This window comes from Ricinus communis, chromosome 2 (genome assembly GCF_019578655.1).
Source record: "Ricinus communis isolate WT05 ecotype wild-type chromosome 2, ASM1957865v1, whole genome shotgun sequence".
NCBI classification, from domain to species: Eukaryota; Viridiplantae; Streptophyta; class Magnoliopsida; order Malpighiales; family Euphorbiaceae; genus Ricinus; species Ricinus communis.
In genome coordinates this window covers 21,050,961-21,072,303 of record NC_063257.1, presented here as the reverse complement: position 1 = coordinate 21,072,303, position 21,343 = coordinate 21,050,961, and the positions used below count along the sequence as shown (strand labels likewise).

The 21,343-nt window shown below is 35.1% G+C and overlaps 1 protein-coding gene across 1 annotated transcript; it reads right to left on the bottom strand.

Annotated features, from left to right (window-relative positions):
• Positions 1-14,893: 14,893 nt before the first annotated feature.
• Positions 14,894-20,569, bottom strand: LOC8270290 (sorting nexin 2B). Its single transcript, XM_002516302.3, has 5 exons — positions 19,194-20,569; positions 18,888-19,097; positions 18,317-18,577; positions 17,025-17,111; positions 14,894-15,210 (listed from the first exon to the last, which is right to left on the bottom strand). The coding sequence occupies exons 1-5, from the start codon at positions 20,214-20,216 to the stop codon at positions 15,130-15,132; spliced, it is 1,662 nt and encodes a 553-aa protein (XP_002516348.1). The 5' UTR covers positions 20,217-20,569; the 3' UTR covers positions 14,894-15,129.
• Between the last annotated feature and the right edge of the window lie 774 nt (positions 20,570-21,343).

The window sequence follows — 21,343 nt, the reverse complement described above, 5'->3', positions numbered from 1 at the left end:
CCTTAGGTCTAAGGTTAGCGACATTCATTAAGGAATAGACTAGCAACCTAGGAGAATTCATAAACATTATTAAAGCAAAGAGTTTTAGGAAACAAATAGAAGTCAATGGAAAAGTTTAAGTTAGGAAAGTATCTCCAAAATGACGGAAGGTTTTCTAAACCCTAAACAACACTGGATTTTCATCCAATCTTTAATTCAACCGCCTCATGATCTCTAGAGACTCATAGATCAGTATTTAATGGTCACAACCTGATGGTTCCTCAAATCTAATATTATCAGCATCCTTATCTTCACAAAACTAGTTCTTTCATTTTATATTTTAGAAACATGTTAGGATTGATTTCAAATGTTTTATATGATTTATGTGATCAAATCTAGGGTTCTTAATAGTTTTATATGTCTTTGTAATGTTTATGCATGGTGGATTTTAAATATGATAATATGAGATAATATGTTTTTCGATTGGATTTTGAATCTGATGATTGGAATAATTAGGTGATATGTTAGATTTCTTCTTTTGATAATGTGACCATATTAAATTTCTAGGGTTACATGATTGAAATCTAGGATCTACCATGTGAAGTTTTATTTGCCTTCTATCAATTTTTTTGTTTTCTAGGATTGATAATATTTTTTATGATTTCTCGCTTGATTTGTTTTGTTTTGTTATGATTCTTGCTTCAACTTTTGAGTTTTCATCATGTCTTTATATCTTATGTATGTTAAATCATCTTCTAGGTGAGGGAGGATCGAGACAGATGCAAAACCGGCCGTTACCAAGCCCTAAAGCTGATCGTCTCTGTGCAGCGTCGATTCAGCTCTACACCAATTTTGGCCCTATTTCTGATTTTAATGCAATTTTTTGCAATTTTTATAAATTGTAACTTGGTTTAGTCATTTTTCTTAAGTCTATTAGTTGTAGGAAGGGTTGTCATAGTTAGATTTACTGCTTTCTTTATTTTGTTTTATCTTTTTGCTTTGTTTTGATAATGGCAAATAACTATTATAGGACTGTTAACTAAAATTGGACATTTAGACTTAGATTCTAAAACTTGGATTTTGGTATGCAATTTATAGTCCATTAGGTTAATAGATTGGTAAGTTTGGACTTAAATTAAAACCCAATTAGACTTAATAGGCTTTGCCATATTTAGTTAATTAATCAACTTGCTTAGAATAGGATCATTGAATCATGTGTTGGCATGTAAGATGTAGCCCATTTATATTAAAAATTTGGTAATTAAAGCATAATTTGTAATTTTGCTAGATTAGGTAGGCCTTTATACATAATTGGATAGAGAGTTAGGTTAATTATTTGATTAGGAATTGGGCCTAAAATAGGCTCGACTTAGGAGGACCTCATGTGTAGAAATATAACTGTCGCATTTATAGTAAATAGCCTGTTAAAAAAATAAAATTAAAGACAAAGATATACAAATAAGGAAGTTGGCTTTTGGATCCATTTCTAGATGTGGCAAAGCTTTCTTATGGAATCGAGAAACGCCACTCAATTAGAAAAAGTGTCCCAGAAAATTACCAAGGTTGCGACTCCCATCTTCGTGCTAGCCTCTGTGATTAGTTAGCATGTTCCTATTAGGTTGAAAAGTCTTACAGTGTCGTAGTCGCTAGAGACACTTGGTTGTGCGCTCGAAACCGCCACCCATAATGCTGGTATCACATTGACACACACTCAAGAAGATGCTAGTATCGCACCGACGCACCCTCAAGAAGATGACAAAATCACATCGACACACCCTCAAGAAGACACCAGTATCACACTAATGCACCCTCAAGAAGATGCCAGTATCGCACTGATACAACTCAAGAAGACGACGGTATCGCACCAATGCAACACAAGAAGATGACAGTATTGCACCGACGCACCTTGAAATGACAGCATTGCATCGACGTGTCATAGGTGATTAAGATATGACATCTAAACCCTAAGCTTCTTTGTGCTTTGTTCAAACTAACTTTCAAAGTGTGTTTTTCTACAAAAAAAAAAAATTCTTTAAAAATTCTTCCTCCAAAGAGGAGGCAAACTGTTAGCACCAAATTTTTTCAAATCAAAATTTTTATAAGCCCAATGATGAGACATTGTAGTTGGTGGAATGCTCTTAAATGAATAATGCATGTTAAACCTATGGAAACAGCCTCGAGGATTGACCCTAAATCCCTAGAACCTAAAAAACCACACTTTAGCAAAACTGCCAAGCTAACCTAATGTGACCTCAGGCTAAAACAGCGCAACTAACCTTACATATATTCAGGCTAAGCCAGTGCTAGCTCAAGCTAAGCTAGCGTGAGCTCAGGCTAAAGCCAGCATGCGTTCAAGCTAGAGAAGGGCCTTTTTAACTTTATGTCATGTCATTTGAAGATCAAAATTTATCAAACATTGTGGAACCATCCTGGCTCTCCAATTTCTAACCCTAAAACACATCTCAACTTAAACCCAAAAACCTATATAAAGACATCTCTATCTTCCTTTTCACGCCATCTCTAATATCCACAGCCCCACATACCCACATACAGAAAAAATCCTAGCCCTACTTTCTCTCTACACCCATTCTTCTTTAAAACACAAGAAACACTAATAAACTCTACTCCCATACACACATCAAGATCTTTAGTTAGTATTTTCCAAGTTTTACATACCTTCTTTCATTTTAAAAGTATTTAGATTTGAATTTCTCATCAAAATCCACCACTTGAGGGCCAAATCTAATTTTGTTTGATATTTGGTGCATCTTTTGCGTGTTTTAATTTTGTTCTCCATCATATTTTATTTTATTGCATTTCTTATATTTTTGTGATTTGGGGTGTAAAACTCATTTGCTTTCCAATCTATAAGTTGAACTCGCGCGGGTTCAACCTAGCTCCTCCGGATTTAAATAAAACGCAATCGTTTTGGCACTTTCAAGCTTTTAAAAGTTTGAACTCACGCGGGCCTAGCCTGCACTCGCGCAGGTTCAACCTTAATAGCCTTGTGAATTATCCTTTTGGCTTTCTTCTACCGTTTTGGTGATTTGGGACTTCTAAAAGTCTGAACTCGCGCGGGCTTAGACTGTACCCGTGCGGGTTCAACCTTCGTTTCTGCCAATCTGGTTGTTGTTTTGTTGTTTTAGGGCTTTTGGAGACTAACCTCACACTAGCTCAGTCTGCCAGACCCTGATTTAATTAATTTCTGTTAAATTTTAATTAATTACTTGTTTAATCATTTTATTTTATTTTCTACCATTTAATTTCTCTATAATTACTTGCTTTATTTATTATTGGTTGCTTTTTATTTATATTCATCTATTATGAGGTCCTAAGGCCGTGGTTTGTAATAATTTTTTTCTAAGCGTCTCGATCTCTCTAATCCCTTCTTTATATGCTTACCTTATTGCTTTCTAGATTCCTCACCTCACATGATCAAAGAACCAAAATCAATCTAGCATTTATATGATTACCTTATATATCAACCTTAAAATAAATCAAGCTTACTAATGTAATCTCCTCGCGCTATATTATGTGTTCATCTCAAATCCTAAAATACAATAAATCTGACATCTAGACTTAGGTAATAAAACCGGATCCTGATTTGGTCACCTATAGCATGTAAAGATAAAACCTAAGACACCAAAGTGCCTCCCGATCAAGAGTAGCAAAGACATCAATGTGCCTCATATCTAATGTAATTTAAGGTATTAAAGTACCTCTTCCTTAGGTTAGTCTCTTAATTTCTCACCTCACATGCTAAGGAAGATAAAAAAAAGGCTAATATGAAAAATGAATATAGGGTAAAATAGGCTAAAAAAATGTTATTAGGATAAGCAAAGGCTCGTCTGCTCTAGTGGAGGCTTGGCTGCACCACTTAGGCAGATAGAGGTGCTTTCATAAACATTCCCTATCCGTACCTAACTTTCTGAATCTAGAATCTCTAATTTTAGGGAAGAGGAAACTTAGGCTCTCCACGAATGGTATAAAACTATCATCCTCACTCCTGAAACTGTCTCGATCTCATCGAATGGCGACTCCTTCTCCAATTGGTCTTAAGGCTATTCGTAATCTCTTAGGGACCTCAACCGAATGACTCATTTCAAAACGGACCTAGTACGGAAAGCAGACCCCGGACCAGTAGTGATTCCCAATCACTCATAATTAGTAATCTTGAAAATAAAAGAAAAATCATCCTCATAAAGATCGGATGCTATTACATCATCATAAAATACATCAATTATATGCTCCTCTATCAGAGCAGCTAGCTCCTGTTGACTCAGCTTTTCAAGTAAGCAGATGAACTCTTTCAGCTTCAGGTCTTCTACCTTGGTGGTGACCTTCTCATGGACCTCCTTGATGCTCAACTCAACCATCCTATCGATGATCAAATTCTTGAATATCTCAAATCTCAGCACCTTAATCCTGGCTACTATAACCAATACGAGCTCTCCAAAGTAGGGCATGTACTCCGGGACAAAAACGTTTTAAAGTCTTACACTTTGGCTTGCCCTCATCTTCATCTTTGTGGTAATCTAGCCCATGTCAGGTTTTTCATCCCTTAAAGTCCGGCAGCTCTGCAATACCTTACTGATTCTTTCTTAGCCCTATTCCAGGCATGAAGTCTATTTTTTTGAACATGCTTGCTACTTAGTCCTCATAAAGAACAGTAACTTAGAATCCAAGCTTCCGGCTCCTTGACAACTTCTTGAATTGTGGAGACAACCTTACCACCTTTGGCATTAATAATCACTACCTGACCTTCATGAGGGAACTTGACCTTCTAGTGCACGGTGGAAGGGACTCCTCCCAAGGCATGAAACCATGGCCTACCTTATAACAAAGCAAATGTTACTGGGATGTCCAAGATAGTGAATTCCACCAGGGATTCAATGGGAATCATTTTCACAAGTGCTAAAAATATCCATTCCACGTCTCTTTTTATCTCGTTGTAGGCTCTTACAATCATATCCGATGGTTTTAAGTCTTTCACAATCATTCCCAGCTTAGAGAGTATACGAGAAGGACATACATTGATGGTTGACCCATCATCCACCATCATACATGGGGTCCTTTTCCCTTTGGTCTCTGCTGCAATGTAGAGAGCCTTATTGTGGTCTCTTCTCTCAAATGGTAGGTTCTTATCCGAGAAAGTGATCATCCCAATGTCATGTTATTTACCATTTTGACCATTTCCTCAGGGAAAGTTATTGTACTCATGGTGATGCCAAACAAGGCTTGAATGAGAGCCTCCCTATGATCCAATGTGTGCATCAGCAGCTCCTAGATGTCGACTATCTTCTTGTATATCTTCAACTGCTCTAGCAACCATTTTCCCCTCTTCAGGCACTTTCTTGACTTGCTTCAGCTCTTGTACCCCATTGTCTTTACCCTTATCCATTGTCTCGGCTTCCTTGTCAAAGTCATTGTCTGACCAGATGTATTTTGTCCCATTATCTTGGTCTTCACACTCATCCCTAGAGTTGTATCAGATGTCAATGCCATTACTAACCTCTTCTCATTTTCCTTCCATACCTCTAGAAGACAAGGTTCACCAGTCGTTTAATCATCGTCATCTGATCTCTAACCACTTAGTATAATATCCTCAATTTGAATGTCAGTCAAATGAGCCCTCTAATAACACACTTTCAAGTCGAATTTGCCCGAGGGCTACCCTAGCAGGTCTTCACATTCATACCGAGGAAGTTGCCCAATTTGCCATTCCCCGCAGTCTATTAAGTCCTGCATTTTATGCTTGAGATGATTACACTGATTTGTCATATGCTTGAAACCCTAGTGATACTCACAATATTGGCCATTGTGAGGGTTAGGATTGTTTTTTGGTGATTGGGATATAGTTTTATGCTAATTTTTAGACATTAGAACACCACGGATAATAGTGCCCTAGCTCGATGGTAGCCGGGGGTAAGTCATGCCCCACGACAGCCCACCATGTTCTACTCTTTACGTGAAGTGCTTTCTCTTTCACTGTTTTACTTTGGCCTCTCTCTAGTCCTGGTGCAAGCAATCTCATAGGTGGATTCACGGGGAATATTCCCTGAATACCTAAAATAGAGATGATTATAGAAAATGTGAAATATTTGATAGGATTACAAAGATCTAGCCTAGCAGTTAGGACCAGTCCGATGTGATCTTAGAGCCAGAGGCCGTACACTGACAAGCCCAATCCAACAGTCGTTTGACTTTGAATGCCGAAACCCCTCACTTTGAAAGCAAGGAAGAAACGAGCTTACAAGTCTCTATCAACAATAGGGGGGTTGTTCTTCTTTGTCAACGACACAAGCATAAGGTTCTTTGTGGGCTTTTTGGCTCTGGCTCGGATTGGGGTATATCTTGGAAAGAGTTCATGACCTCTTCTTTTTCACTAAAGTCAAGGGTGGTAATAGACACTTGGTTTGGGGGTGGTGTGTTATTGTAGTTTGGTAGGGGGTTTCTTTTAGTACTAGGCTGGTCTGGATCAGTTAGTTTTTCGACATCGATGAGGTCTTGAATCTCGTGTTGGAGCCGAATGAAGTTATCTGTATGGTGGCCAGGTGCTTGTTGGAATTTGCAGTAGGTATTAGGTTTGTAGTCGGGTGCATTGGGGTTAGGTAGGTTCTTGAGGGTGGTAGGTCGGAGCAAGCCATTATGTACTAATCTCTTAAAGACCTTTGAGAGAGACTGTTTGAAGTTAGAGGACTTCCTTGATTGCTAGACAACATTCACATCTAGGGTCTTGCTTCCTCCAGCCTGGTAATTCGGCCTTCCACACTTATTCACACAGTCTTTCTTTTGTCATTCTCTATTTCTTCGACCTAAAGCCAGTCATAATATAGGTCCATGAAAGTCTTCGGGTTCATCATTCGAAGCCTTTTGACCCATCCTAGAAGAACATTTCAGACCATCATACGAACCTGGTCCTTTTCCGAGGGCTTATTCTTCATCAACCGAGCCTTTTTCCTCCACCTAGTCAAGAAATCAGAAGACTCATAGGCTTCTGCTTAGTGGACTTGAGGTCCCTAATTGACACTTCCAAATGAGTGTTGTAGTCATATTGCTTAACAAAAGAATTACATAAATCACGTCATTCAGCTTTGGCAGATATTTCTAGTCTATAATACCTATTTATAGCGGGTCCTTCTAGGAACAACACAAATAACTTGACAATTTGGTCCTACTTAGTTGAGTATTTCCCATAATGGTGACAAACTGGTTCAAATGAACTTTTAGATCGCCAGTCCTGTTGAATTTGTTCATCTCGGCATCCTGAACTTCGCAGGTAGCTTGTCTTCATGCCTTGCATCTTGTCAAGCCTAACACTCAGGCCACTCGCAGCTTCATTAGTGGTAAGGGTGGTCTCTCTTTTGGCTTGATCCAACACACACTCATCAAAATCCTAGAGATTTCAAAGCATTCCTTTCCTAGCAAGGTCTTGAATATTATAATTAGCAGCAACTACCATACTTGTAGCAGTTTCAACGGTGATTACAGCCGAGTCAATAATAACAGGAGGATTAGCTACCGTAGAAGCTACTAGGACAATCGGGGTGATAGGCGGGGCTTGATTTGTAGTCATCCCAACCAAAAGTTATTGGAACTCCTCCAGGATCACACCCTTCATACCATTTATGATAGTATTCTTGAGGATCTCAACATCTTACTCATTAGCTCTTTTGTTGGCCATTTCAGATGTAGCTTTGGTCTCGGTAGTAAAAGCTTGACGCCTTGGTCTTTTGAGGAATTCTAGCACAGTTCAGATTCTTGGTGAGATGGGTACTCTTTCCAGCCTTCCACTATCTTGTCTCTTCCAATCTAAAGGAGAGTCTATATGGCTAAAAAACAAGGTGTTAATATGATGCATGTGGTGCATGATGCACGTGATATGTATAAAGATAAGGGAAAGAAAGGGTTAGCAAACACATAGTATTTTACATGTTACTATACAAAACATCCTTCCGACCTTATTTCTACTGCACATTATTCATGGTAAGTCTTCCTTCCCTAGGATTTTGGGTTTGCGCTTTCTATCAACAGGGGTTAGTAGGCCCGATGCGCATGCCATAAACTCTCAAAGCATATTTAAAACAAATAAGGTAATATTTTTTAGTATAAATATAAAGCCTGCATCTTTTGGGCTTGGGGCCTGATTTCACATATTTTTTAGTCAAGGCTTTCCAATATGTGGGCTTAAGTACTTATAAGGAAAAACATCTAAAATAATAAGTAATAAGGTTCCTATGGGAGATTGCTACTATCATTACTTTGAGCTGAGACTTAGGTAAGGATAAAAGGCTCCCATAGGTAAAAAGTGTTCTTCTTTGGCTCGTCTTCCCACTCAAGGGTCTAGGCGAAGAAGAAGATTCACTCATTGTTTGTGAGTGATGGTTAGCCAGTGTTGCAATTCCAAGATTCGAATGGAACCAAAAAACCACTAACCGACACCATCAGGGCTATTGGGACCAAAAAAGTAACGATGCAAATGATTAAAGAATCACTGTTAAATAATAAAATTAAAGACAAAGATACACTAGAATAACCTTCTTTTATCCCTAATGGAGTCACCACTGTGGGCAGCGGTTTTGGACGCACACCCAACTGCCTCAGGCGACTGTGGCACTACAAGCCTTTACAACCTAAAAGGAACACGCTAACTAATCACAGAGACTAGCACGGAGATGGAGTTGCCATCCTAGGTAATTCTCCAAGATATTTTTACTAATTGAGTGGCGTACTAGATCCCATAAAAAAGCTTCGCCACATCTAGAGATGGATCCAGAAGCCAATTTTCTTATTTATGTATCTCGGTCTTTAATTTTATTGTTTAATGGGCTATTCCCTATAAATGTGACTATTTATATTTTACAAATATCTATTACAGCATGTGAGAAGTCTAGCCCATTTTTATTAAGCTCATCCCATATTTTTTTTGTTAGCCTACCTAATTAATTATGTATAAGGCTTACTTAATTTACTCCAGTTACAAATTATACATTTATTCCAGCCTTTAAGTCTAAATGGATTGCCTTTTATGCTAAAGCCTAGTTGAGTGATCTCAAATCTTATGTGACCTAATTAATTCAATTAAAATATGGCAAAAATCATTAAGTCTATATAGATTTTAAATTTAGGCCCATTTACTATTCTTAAGTATAATGGACTACTTTTTCATGTTAAAGTCCAATTTTAACTTAAAGGCTATATGTCCAGTTTTAATTAGACAGTCACATTGAAAATATAAAGCATCCATCAAACAAAGAATAAAAATAAAGTGCAAAAAGAAAATCTAACTATTACAACCCTCCTATAACTAATAAATGAAAGAAAACCGCCTAAAACTAAATTATAGTGTATAAGATATACTAAAATTACATAGAAATCTGAAACTGGGAAAATATTGGTGGAGAGCTTATCGGCTTAGGGCACACAACCAATCAGCTCTAGGGCTTGGATAAGTCAGTTCTGCGATGTTTCTTCAAATTCTCACGCCCAATAGCTGTTTTCACATGAAATAAAGTGAAAATGAAGTAAAAAGTCATAAAATATATAAAATTAAGCCAGAAAGCCTAAAAATCATGCAAACCCTAGAAAGCAAGACTGGCAACAACCAAATAAGACATTTTATGGCAGATTCTAAGTTTTAATCATGTAACCCTAAGAAATCTAATTCAATTATATAATTATAAGGAAAATAAACATCAATCATGTTATCCTAATCACTTAATTAATAAAATTTAAAATCCAATGAAAAAAATATTATCAGATTCAAAACCCTACATATTTATATTATCATATTTAAAATCCAGCATTTTAGAAACATATTAATTCATAAGAAACCTTAAACTAATCATATAAAACAAAAAAAAAATCCTAATCATGTTTTTAAAATCATAAAAATAAAAGTAAAAGGCAAAGGGATGTTGATGATGCTGGATGTAGGAGAATCCTCAGGTTGTTGCAGTAGATTGTTGTTCTGTGAGTCTCTAGAGATGATGAGGCTATTAAATCAAGGATCGGTTGAGAATCCAGTACTACTTAGGTTTTGGGAAATCTTCTATTGTTCCACAAAAAGTTTCCTAATCTAAGGTTCTTTCTTAGTGACTTATAACTAGTTACCAAAAAAAGAACTCTCTGCCTTTGAAAATGTAGCTAATAATTGAAGTGTGTAGCTTAATACCTTTGCAGTTCAATATCTCCAGCTAACCCTAGACCTATGTCATATTATTCTATTTATAGCAGTAGGGTTAGGAAACCCTAAAGAAGCAAATAAGTATTTAATTATTTAAATTAAAAAGTTAATCGATTATCTTTTCCTTTATCAAAATTAATATCCAGCAAAATAAAATAAAATATTTTTAATTTAAATAATTATCACTAAATATATTTTAAAAATCCCAATAATTATCACAAATCCCTTCTAGAACTTCTTCTTTTTTTTTACCAATTTTGGCGTTTCAAGTAAAAAAAATGCATAAGACATGCGTCAAATTTTGAAAAATAGCCAATCGACACTGTTTAGAGTTGATTCGGCTCTATGCTAAGCTAATCGGCTCTATAGAGCCAATTAACTTCAGGGGTAAAAAGTTCTAAAAATTTTAACAATTTAGTTCCTGAACTTGTAAAAACTGCGGTTTCACCCCTAAAACTTATTTTTTTCTTGCCAATTGGATCCAAATTGATTCTAGAAAAGTAACTCTGGTTCAATTATTCTCAATTCTAACTTGGATTCACCATCCTCAATCCCTTGAGATTCGAGAAAGGCAGTAACTTTCATCATAGGATTTTTTATAATTTTTTCGATATCTGGATCCGGAAAATGGGTACTAACGGTTAGATTCATCAAAGATAACATGCATGGATTCCCCAACTATTAGAGTTTATTAAAGATAACATGCATGGGTTCCTCAACAATTAGAGTACATTTGTTGAATACTCTATATGCTTTACTAAATGCTGAATAACCAAGAAATACCCTCATCTGATTTAGAATCAAACTTTTTGAGGTAATCATTTTTATTATTTGATATGAAACACTTACATCCAAATGCATGAAATTATGAGAGATTTGGCTTTCTTCCTCTCCATAGTTCATAAGGTGTATTACTTAAGAGAGGTCTGATTAAACCTTTGTTTAGTATGTAGCAGGTTGTGTATGTGGTTTCTGCCTAAAAGTATTTTGGTAGGTTTCACATGTAACATGGTTCTGGCCATTTCTGCTAAGGTTCTAATTTTGTGCTATACCACACCATTTTGTTGAAGGGTTCTTGAGGCTAAAAAATTATGAGATATCCCATATGATTTGTGCAGTATGAATCAAATATCTCATTCCTAAGTCCCTCCATTGGTCATTTCTAATAGAAGTGATAGAATATCCTTTCTTATTTTTTACTCTTTTACAAAAATGTATAAATATAGAATAGGTAACTATCGTTGATAATATGAATAAAATCCATGTGAATCGTGAGTAATCATCTACTATTACAAATACATACTTACTACTGTTTAGACTTTATGGAGTGATGGGACCAAATAAGTCACAATGCAATAATTTTAATATTCTAGATGTGGACACAGTGAATTTTGATTTAAATGTTGATTTTGTTTACTTCCCTTTTTTACAAGCATTTCATAAGTGATATTTCTCATACTTCTGCTTGGATAGACCTCTAATAAGATCCTTTTGACTTAGTTTTGAAATTAGATGCATGTTGACATGTCCTAGACATTTATGCCACAACCAACTACTATCCTCAACCACAATCAGACATCTATCGTTGACACTATATGAATTTAAGTTGAAAACATATATGTTACCCACGCGAGGATTAATGAATAAGGTCAGGTTGTCAATAATTGATTGCATCTCTTAATGAGTCGCCTCAAATATGGCTAGTTTGTTCTTCTTACATCCTCACATAACTAGTTAACACTCGGCATATTATATGTTAATCCATGAACAAGTGAAACATCTTCTATTTGATGATTTTATTTGATAATGCCTTTTTCTATGATCCTTCATTTGCTTTTGTCTCCATATCTCACATATCCACCACTGGTTTTATCTAGCTTTGAGAAGTTAGATGAGTCCCCAGTCATGTTTTGAGCAACCGCTATCTATGTACTAGTCATCTATTTTCCTCTTGCTGCTCAAACATACCTGCAACTACTCAGATTTAGGTCCCCAATCTATGTTGGATCCTGATTTATCAGTAGTCTTTAGTTTTATACCCTTAAGTGCCTAGAATAGATATCTTCAAAAGCATGTTCCAAATAGATGTCCATTACGATGATAATGAGTGCATTGCTTTTAAATATCTGATTTATTGGCAGGAATTTTTTTTAGACTTTGAAAAAGAAGCAACATTGGATTGTGAAAATTTTTTAAGCAAATTGACTTTATGATTTTCATTAACACATTTCATTTTTCCCAAACCTTTTGAACTAAAGCTGAATAAAGAGTTTGTTTTTCTTTTGATCAATCGGTCAAGGTCAGACTTTTGTTTCTCCATGACTTTCAAAATAATTCCTCTCTCAATGTTCAACTTAGTCATAAAAGAAGTATTTAAGCTCAATATTTCCATTATCTTTTCATTCTCATTAGTTATCCATTCATTTATATGAATTGAACAACTATTTTGAGTCAAAGAATGGGATAGATCATTGCTTAATTTTCAACTTTTGCTTGCAGAACTTCATTTTGCATGACATCAATATGCAAGGAGTTGTTTTGTTCAAGGATGATGGAGTTTTGCACATGTAGTACCGCGAATTTTGATAGTACAAAATTGTACTTCCTTTTTGAGTCTCTATATTGTCTAAACAATTCATTGGACACATTTTCAAGGTCATCTGAACCAAAATTAGATACCTGATTTTTTGAAGAAGAATGGTCGTCTGTATCGCCATGAGGCACATATTAGTTATCTCTTCCTTGCAGATGTCTCATCATCACTTGATAATTCATCACTGTCACTCCATGCAGCCAGCACCTTCTTTTGTTGATCCTCTTAGATTTCTTCTCGAGTTTTGGGCAATTAGGCTTTATATGTCTTGGCTTATTGCATTCATAACAAACAACTTCCAGCATCTCTTTCGTTCCTGCTTCAGGCTTGATAGGATTGGATTTCTAAAATGCTCTTCTATTTCTCTAACTGCCTCTCTTGAAGAATCTCTTCATTTTTCTGGTGAAGGCAGCCATTTCCTCGTCTAAGGATTATGAGCTAGTATTGACTAAGCTTGCTGCTAAAGCTACTCCTTTCTTCTTTCTGCTTTGGATATCTCATCATCCTGCTTGTTCATGAGCATCTTATGAGTCATTAGGATCTGATCAACTCATTATAAGTATAAACGTTTAAATTCTTAGACTCCATCAGCACAATCACTTTAGAATCCTAGGACTTAGGCAAGGATCTTAATAAATTTTTCATTTGCTTAGACTCTGAGATGTCTTTCCCGAGAGACTTTAGTTGATTTACTATATCAGTAAACCTTGTATTCATTTCTGCAATTCTCTCTTTAGCAGTCATCTGAAACATTTCATAATCTCTTATAAAGGGGTTGATCTTTAATTCTTTTACTTGGCTTGTTCCTTCATAGGTCACTTCTAACTTATCCCAGTTAGTTGTCTTACAGCCAAACACCCGACTGTATTCAGTGGGTGTTAGAGCAAAATATCAAATTTATATAGCCTTTGCATTGCAAGTTATCTGTTCAATCTAGTTTTGTATATTCAGATTTCTCTTTAGAAACTCATTCATTATCCGCTAATTTGACAGTTATCTTATGTCCTGTATAAGTATTTATCCAGGCGACTATATGAGTAGCCTGAATGAAATTAATCATTCTATTTTTCTAGTAAAAATAATGTGTTCCATTGAAAAATTGAGGCCTTATAACAAAAATCCTATTTTGTTTAACTTGCAATTTTTTTTTAGATAAGCAATTTTGCCATTGTAATAATATTGTTTATCAAAATTGTCATAATTATCATTTACTATTTATATTTGCAATCTTAAATTTGTATATAATTCTAATCCTTTCAACATTTATTTCAGTTATTAAAATTTTAAAAACACATCTATCATAAAGGATTAATTTTTTACACTTATTTTTATCTGCATCCTAACCTTCTCATATAATGTAAGTAATTAAGATAAAAGAAATTTTTGTTCAAAATAGACTATTACAACCTAATCTATTTAAGATTTTAGCTAAACATGGATCTTTATACCATTGAGAACTTGTCATAATTTAATATTTTAAATTTAATAATAATTCATTAATTTTAGCATTCACACTTGATATAAAATTTTAAAATATAATCATTAGTAATGTATTAGTTATATCAAACTTATGACTCCTAAACTTAATTTCTCTAATAGATGAAGATGATTTGATGGATTTAAATAGTTATATTTTTCTTAATATTATAAAATTCATTTCTATTTTTAATAGTTAACCCACCACCTTCTAAATTCACCGGTCAAACTTATATCTATTACTTCATATTCTCGTGCACATATTATCACGTCTTAACATATTTAAAATTTTGTAATAGAAAAGAACCATCTATTCTATTTTCTTAATTTTATTCTTTCAATTTATTTTCATAGTAATCTTTTTACTGCATATGTCGGTATAAATTTAAGATTTTTAGATTAAATGTTTTTAAATATAATTCAACTATTTATTTAGAAAAAAGAATCTATTAATTCTTCTAATTATTGTTTATCAGTTTTTTAGTCCATTAATATCATTTATTTATTTAGAAAAATATTGACTTGACATATTTCTTTTAATATATTAATTTTAACTATAACATTTTCTACGTGTTCTCCATCTCATAGAGAAACTCGATATCTAATCTTTCATATCTAATAGATCCAGAGAGTCGCAATCATCCATTGTGATCATTAACTTGAAAACCTCCGTACTTCATATAAGAAAACAAAGCAAATTACAACATCAAACTAAAACTTCTCATTTTATGGTGTGTTGACAACCTCATTAATAGACAACCTGAAAGTATAATTGAATAAGCTACAAGTGGATTCTCTTTTCCTTATTGTATCAATGTGGTAATATTTCCTAGCAGTGAGCATAAAGGAAAGAGAAGTAAGAGTTCAAGATCTGAATGAATTTACATTCGCACATTTAAGTGTTCTCTTTTGTATATGCACTGGTCTCATCTGCAACCTTTGCCCACACGTTTGAAATTTTCTCAGCATATCCCACCTGCAGATGGAAGTGTCAATCATATGAAGTTGGGGAACAAACAGATCATGCTATACTTTTAAAAATATAAAAATAATAATTAAAAAAAAAAAAAACATGTCAGTTTAGTTGGTATAAGCCTGTCAATGAATCCTTGTAACAGCATATATGGATTCAGTGATAAGTTTGGCAGGGGCAAGAAGTCACTTGGACTTCAAATAACCAAGTATGACTTGTCATACAAGAAGTAATTACTGGTACTCCGCTTGATCACACATGCTTTATGATGATTTAAAGTTTTCATATTTTAAAACTTCAGGGTCTGTAAAGGGTAATGCTACAAATTCCCTCTGTATATCCCACTAAATGTGGCAAAATAATGTAACTTCAGGTAGGATGAGTTGATACCCAAAAAGGAGAGGGAAAAGGAAAAAGGATAAGCAAAAGAGAAAGAATCAGTATAGAAATACTTTCTTTTGGTGAAAGCTAACAATTTTTGTTACTTGACTTTTCGCTGGATATTCTCTATTCCCCATGTTATGCTTCTCCCTCATTTGAATCTCCCTTCTTATCTCCAAATTGTCTATTGATCTAAAATCTGATAAATTAACTCAATCTAAGACTCTAAATTAGATAGCATGACCAACATACTATGGTTGCCAGCAATGACAGAGCAGTTGGATAAAGATGAGGTGGAAATGGCACTATTAATATGCGAGTGCAAAGCCTCAATACCACGTTTATAGGGTCTTTTTTCCCTTTATGGGTCCATTGGCAAAAAGACATGGAGAACAAGGTGTAATAACTTCCAAGTCCAAGTTTAGGGTAACACTTGGTCACCAACCCATCCAAAGACTAAAGTAAAGATCCAACAATATAGACAATGCCCCCAAAATTAAAACCCCCAGCTAGTAAAAGAACATGGTTCTAATCCAGGTTCTTATTCTCTCTATCTCTCTCTCTCTCTCTCTCTCTCTCTGAATTCAATATTTATTACCAAGGTTATTTCATTAATGCCTCATTCTTTTAACTTTATCCATCAAGTCATACTAAGAAACTAATAACAGCCACATATCCACAATCCAAAAAAAAAATAAAAATAATTATAATAGTTCAAATAAATATTAGAACCCAAATCACAACATCAACCCCAAGGACCCAACATCCTCATTACTACACAATTATAGTTTATAGAGATTTTGTCATTCCATAGTCTGCTACCATATCATATCAACTTGATAGTACAAAATTAGATCATCGATCTTATTTAGCCTGATTTTAAGGCACAAGCATGTCCTTGTAGGTTTCCTAAATGAATATTGAATAGAAATATGAAATCTAGAACCCCTTGCACCACAAGAAAGACCCAACAATTACTAGACTTGCCCCAAGTCTATTGAAGTGCACTTTACCCTTAAAGCATTTGTTACGTCGGGTCAAAAAGATGCACCCATAAATTTAAGCTGCAAAAGCATATTTTTGAGGACACTATAATACTGATGCAATAAGTTAGGAGAAATTCATGTTAGTCCAGATGAATTGATAAATCAAACTTAGAGAGAGAAAAAAAAGAACGTGGCAATTTAATTCAGATATATTCACATAATCAAATTTGGAGAAAAGAAGTGGCAAATGTAACCCAGATAAGTTCATTTAATCAAACTTAGAGAGAGAAAGAAAAAGGTTGCAAAATATATCTAGATGAATTTGTAAAATCAAATTTAGTAAAGAAACAGAAGTTTAAGACAACTTGAGTCACTGTCAAAATAACAATGTATATTATCTAGAAAAAGATATTATCCTCAATCAACAGGAACCGAAAACATAGAAGGTACCTGATTAAGAACAAACCCCTTTAACATGTTCAAGAAGTCTGCGTGCCTTTCTCTGTCAAGCCTTTCTAGTTCAGTCCTATTATTCTCCTGAAATATAATTAGAAGAGCCAAAAGAAAAAAAAAATTAAGCCCATATACAATAATATCCATGATCCATAATTAAATTTAACAAAGAAATTTTGGACGTATAAAACAAGGTTATTTATGACAAGAGCTGATTTGAAAACCAAAAACATATATAAAGCTCGTTATTAAACTATGATTATCAAAAGATTTTTCATTATGATAGTTGCTGCATTGGCAAAGCTAAGGGGTTGCATAGTACACCTCGAACATGTCAACATTTTAGAACCATTTTATCAATCTACTAGCAAATTAAAATTTTAATGACACTCAGCAATAGGAAAGCATAAATTTGTCAACATGAATGTTCATGCAGAAGTAAGAGAATCATGATCAAAGAAGATACACGTCAACAGGTGTCTTTTCAGATAAGATTTTGCAGACAGCTTACTAGCTTTCCCAATTTTACAATCATAATCAAACAATTAGGTGTAGGTGGATCAGATAGGAACTATAATGCAAAGATAGCTAGCCCGTGGTGAAGTATTAATCGTCATTAGCAACAAAGAAAATGGCTTTGTAACCAACACCATTTCAAATTTATTTGATTTGCTGCCTTATTTAATGAACATAACAGATGCTAGAATTCTTGGCATTTCCTAGCATTAAAGGCTCTCGACCTAAATATCTAGAAAGACAGAAAAATGAACCACCTATCAGTCAGTCCAGCTACTCTTAGAGAACTATTGCAACTCCAGGGTCCAAAACAGCCATGTCCGTGAGGTTACCCAAACAGAACTCTTAGCATATTAGTGGCCAGCCTTAACAACACCGTAGTTGCAAATTAATGTCCACCAAACATATCCACGACATTATCTCCCAAGTAAGACATACTAAAAATTCTTTAGATACCAAAATGTTGTTGAATTATTTCTATCCTCGTACATATAATGAAAATGGGATTATCCATAACGGCAGGATTTCCCAATACTATTTTGGTCTCAGCATGCAATTTATGCCCAAAAAACAACTGAAGTTTATTGGTCAAAACCAAGCAGTCACCAATGTTAGCTGTCATTACAGGAAAGTGTATGCATCTGGTAGACACCCAATAACAGCAAAGAAAACAAAGGACTTCCTAAAAATCTAGCTCCAAGTTGATATTTCATGATCAGAAATACATAAGCAGGACACAAGTTCAACATGGACAATAGAATAAAACAGGATACCTTAATCCGTTCATACTCTCTTATTGCAACATTTTTCGCATCCTCAGTAACTCTTATGGTATCTTTCAACTCCTCTATCTTGCGAATCCGTGACTTGTCACCACCAAAAATCTTTGAAGATGCTGCTTCAAGTTTTTCAGCCCTTGATTGCAATGAGGACAATTCAGATAGGAGGGTTTGCACAGTCAATAGAGCACTAGAACGGTCTGAGAATGCTCCATGGACAGATAACATCAGCCCAAGATATTCATGAAGAGTATCCTGTCCAATTCAAACAGCAGAAAAGTTTCTTTAGAAACCATTACAACGTTCAATTCTTGAAGCCCAAAGTCCTGCATTTGGTATTTATATATTTGAAATGTGGCTTCAATGTTTAGAGAAGTTCAAGCTTCTGATAAATACCCATATATCATGCAATAAAGATATTTACTATCTATTTCGTTCAAAACTGTAATGCATTAATTGATAAAGTTCATAGATAAATAAACAAACAAATCATACAGAAATAAACACACATGAACTAATTAGAAATACCGTAACGAAATCAACATAAAAAGTTTCCATTATTTACCAAATGCTTGACAGTCTGTGCATTTAGCTCCCGGTAGAATCTGCTTGCTTTGACAGCGGCTGTGGCCAAATTTTTCATGTCAGCACCCCTCACTCTCTGGGAGTTAAAGATAGCCTCTTCATTCTCAAATTTAGTCATTTTAATAAATGCTAATCCTAATTCTCCCATTGTTTCCCCCATATCTTGTTGAGCTTTCACTAGTGATTCGGCCTATAAACATTCAACAAATAGATCAATGAACTGTTATACAATTGAAGTTCATCTAACCTACAATCTTAAAATCAATAAATCAGTTAGAGAATGTACCTGCTGAGAAGCGTTGCTGAGTTGCTGCTCAAGGTCCTGCATCCTCTCTCTATTCTCCAAAAACTCTTTATCTTCCTCGACAACCGGTGGCTTTGATCCACTCCAATCATTGGCGACAGACTGCTTCAACTCCTTAAACAGTCTCAACAAATCCCTCCCGCCTTTGGCGGGCTGCACAACCTCGTGTGGTGCCACAGCACCACTCTCTCCAAACAACTGCTTTGGCAACTTAACAGCACCATCAAGCATCCTTGACGCCACATCAGTACTCGTTGGCAACGGCAGCTTCCCTTGAACTTGTAAAAACACCTTCAATTCATCACTTTTCCTAATCACAGGATGCGCCGCTAATCTCCTCAAGTACTTCTCCAATGCCACCCTCCTCTGCTCCACAAACTCCTGTTTTTGCATCACTTGGCTCTCAACAACATTCTTGTCCGGCCTCGGTGGTATAAAAAAGCCTCTGTATGACTCCGCTAATCGATCTGATAATGTAACTACATCTCTAAATCGCCTCCGGACACTAAATTCAGATCCATTAAACCCCGGAATGTTAGTCCTCGTGGTAACTAAATATGTAACAAAAGTATTACCTCCCGGAACAAGTGAATTCGTAGTCTCTTGCTCTTTCTGCGGATTCGAGACTGTAATCTTGATATAATCAGAAGTGGCAGAGGGTGATCTTGACAAAGAAGCACAAGAATCTGAAGACCTATTACTAGGGCTATCAACACCACCACCGTTGATTTCGTTGACTGTGTTCTCATCAAATGGACTGAATATGACATCAGCATAAGCCGGCGGTTCGATATAGGAGGAGTTATCAGGAGCGCTGACGTTAGGGTTTCGAAGCAAGGGATCAGAGAGAGGGTGATGATGAGTATCGGTAACCGATGACATGGCAGTGCGATAACTGTTATTGCCCGTATTGGATGATGGCTCATCCAATACAAGATTTTCCATTTCTTCTCGGGATGCGTACAGATGGGCTTCTCCAAAGCTCTGGTTTTCTGATCCCATCATTTTCTCTAATTATTTATTTCTTAAAAGGAAATGAATTAGATTCACAAAATAAGAGAGCAATAAAGTATGGCACAGAGGCTAAACTATAAAGAGGAAAGAGAGCTGAAAATGGACATTAGGGTTTTGACAGGCGTGGTGAAGGTGGCTAACGTGCGCCGAGGGGGGTGGGGGATGTAGAGTAGGCTAGGTGGAAGAAGACGATCGAGCATGAAAAGCACGTGGACGTAGTAAAGAAAAAGGATTGTGGTCTTTCTGGGCTCTGAAGGGTTTCTGGTTGTGGTGGGGACTTCTGAGGTTTGGATTTTTGGTTGGGATTTTTATTTTATTTTTTCACTTTTATTTGTTGCATTAATCTGATTAGACGTCTAAACTAGATTGAAGCAGAGAAGATGGATTTTTCTAATTCGATCCCTAAATTTATCTTATAAATGTAATTTAATCCTTCTTTATCTTTAACTAAATTTAATCTAAAATTTTGATCTTTCATGCGATAAAATTTAGATTGCTTTCTCCTAAAAATAGAAAAATATATTTTTAATAATTTAGTTAGTTTTTAAAATCTTTTGTCGTGTTAGTATATATTCCAAATTTAGCATTAGTCTAAGTCTAATAAATTTGGTCAGACTTTTAAAATTATTTAGAGTTGATTTAAATCTTGAAGTCCATGAATTTTGGTCCTATTTGGATTCCTAACTCTCGGCGCATTAGCCAAGAGTTGGTTTGATAATTCTTAATAATTATTAATATATGAAAAATGAAAAATAAAATACTAGGAAGGTGGAAATCAGTTATGGAGTCTTCAAGAAGCTTGAAGCACGTTGCTGGCGGCGGTTTCAAACGTGCATTAAAGTATCCTAGCGACTATGGCACTGCAAAACTTTTTAACCTAATTGAGAATATGTTTACAAGTTACAAAGCCTATTGCGGAGAAAGAGAATCGCCACCTGAGTAAAATCACCTTGACATTTTTACTTTTTATGTGAATAACTAGATTCTATAGAAAAGCTCTGCCACATTCAGAGATGGATTCAAAAACTGATTTTTTTATTTATGTATTTATACATTTAATCTTATTAGTTAATAATTTATTCTTTATAAATGTAATATAATAATATTTTACACATGGG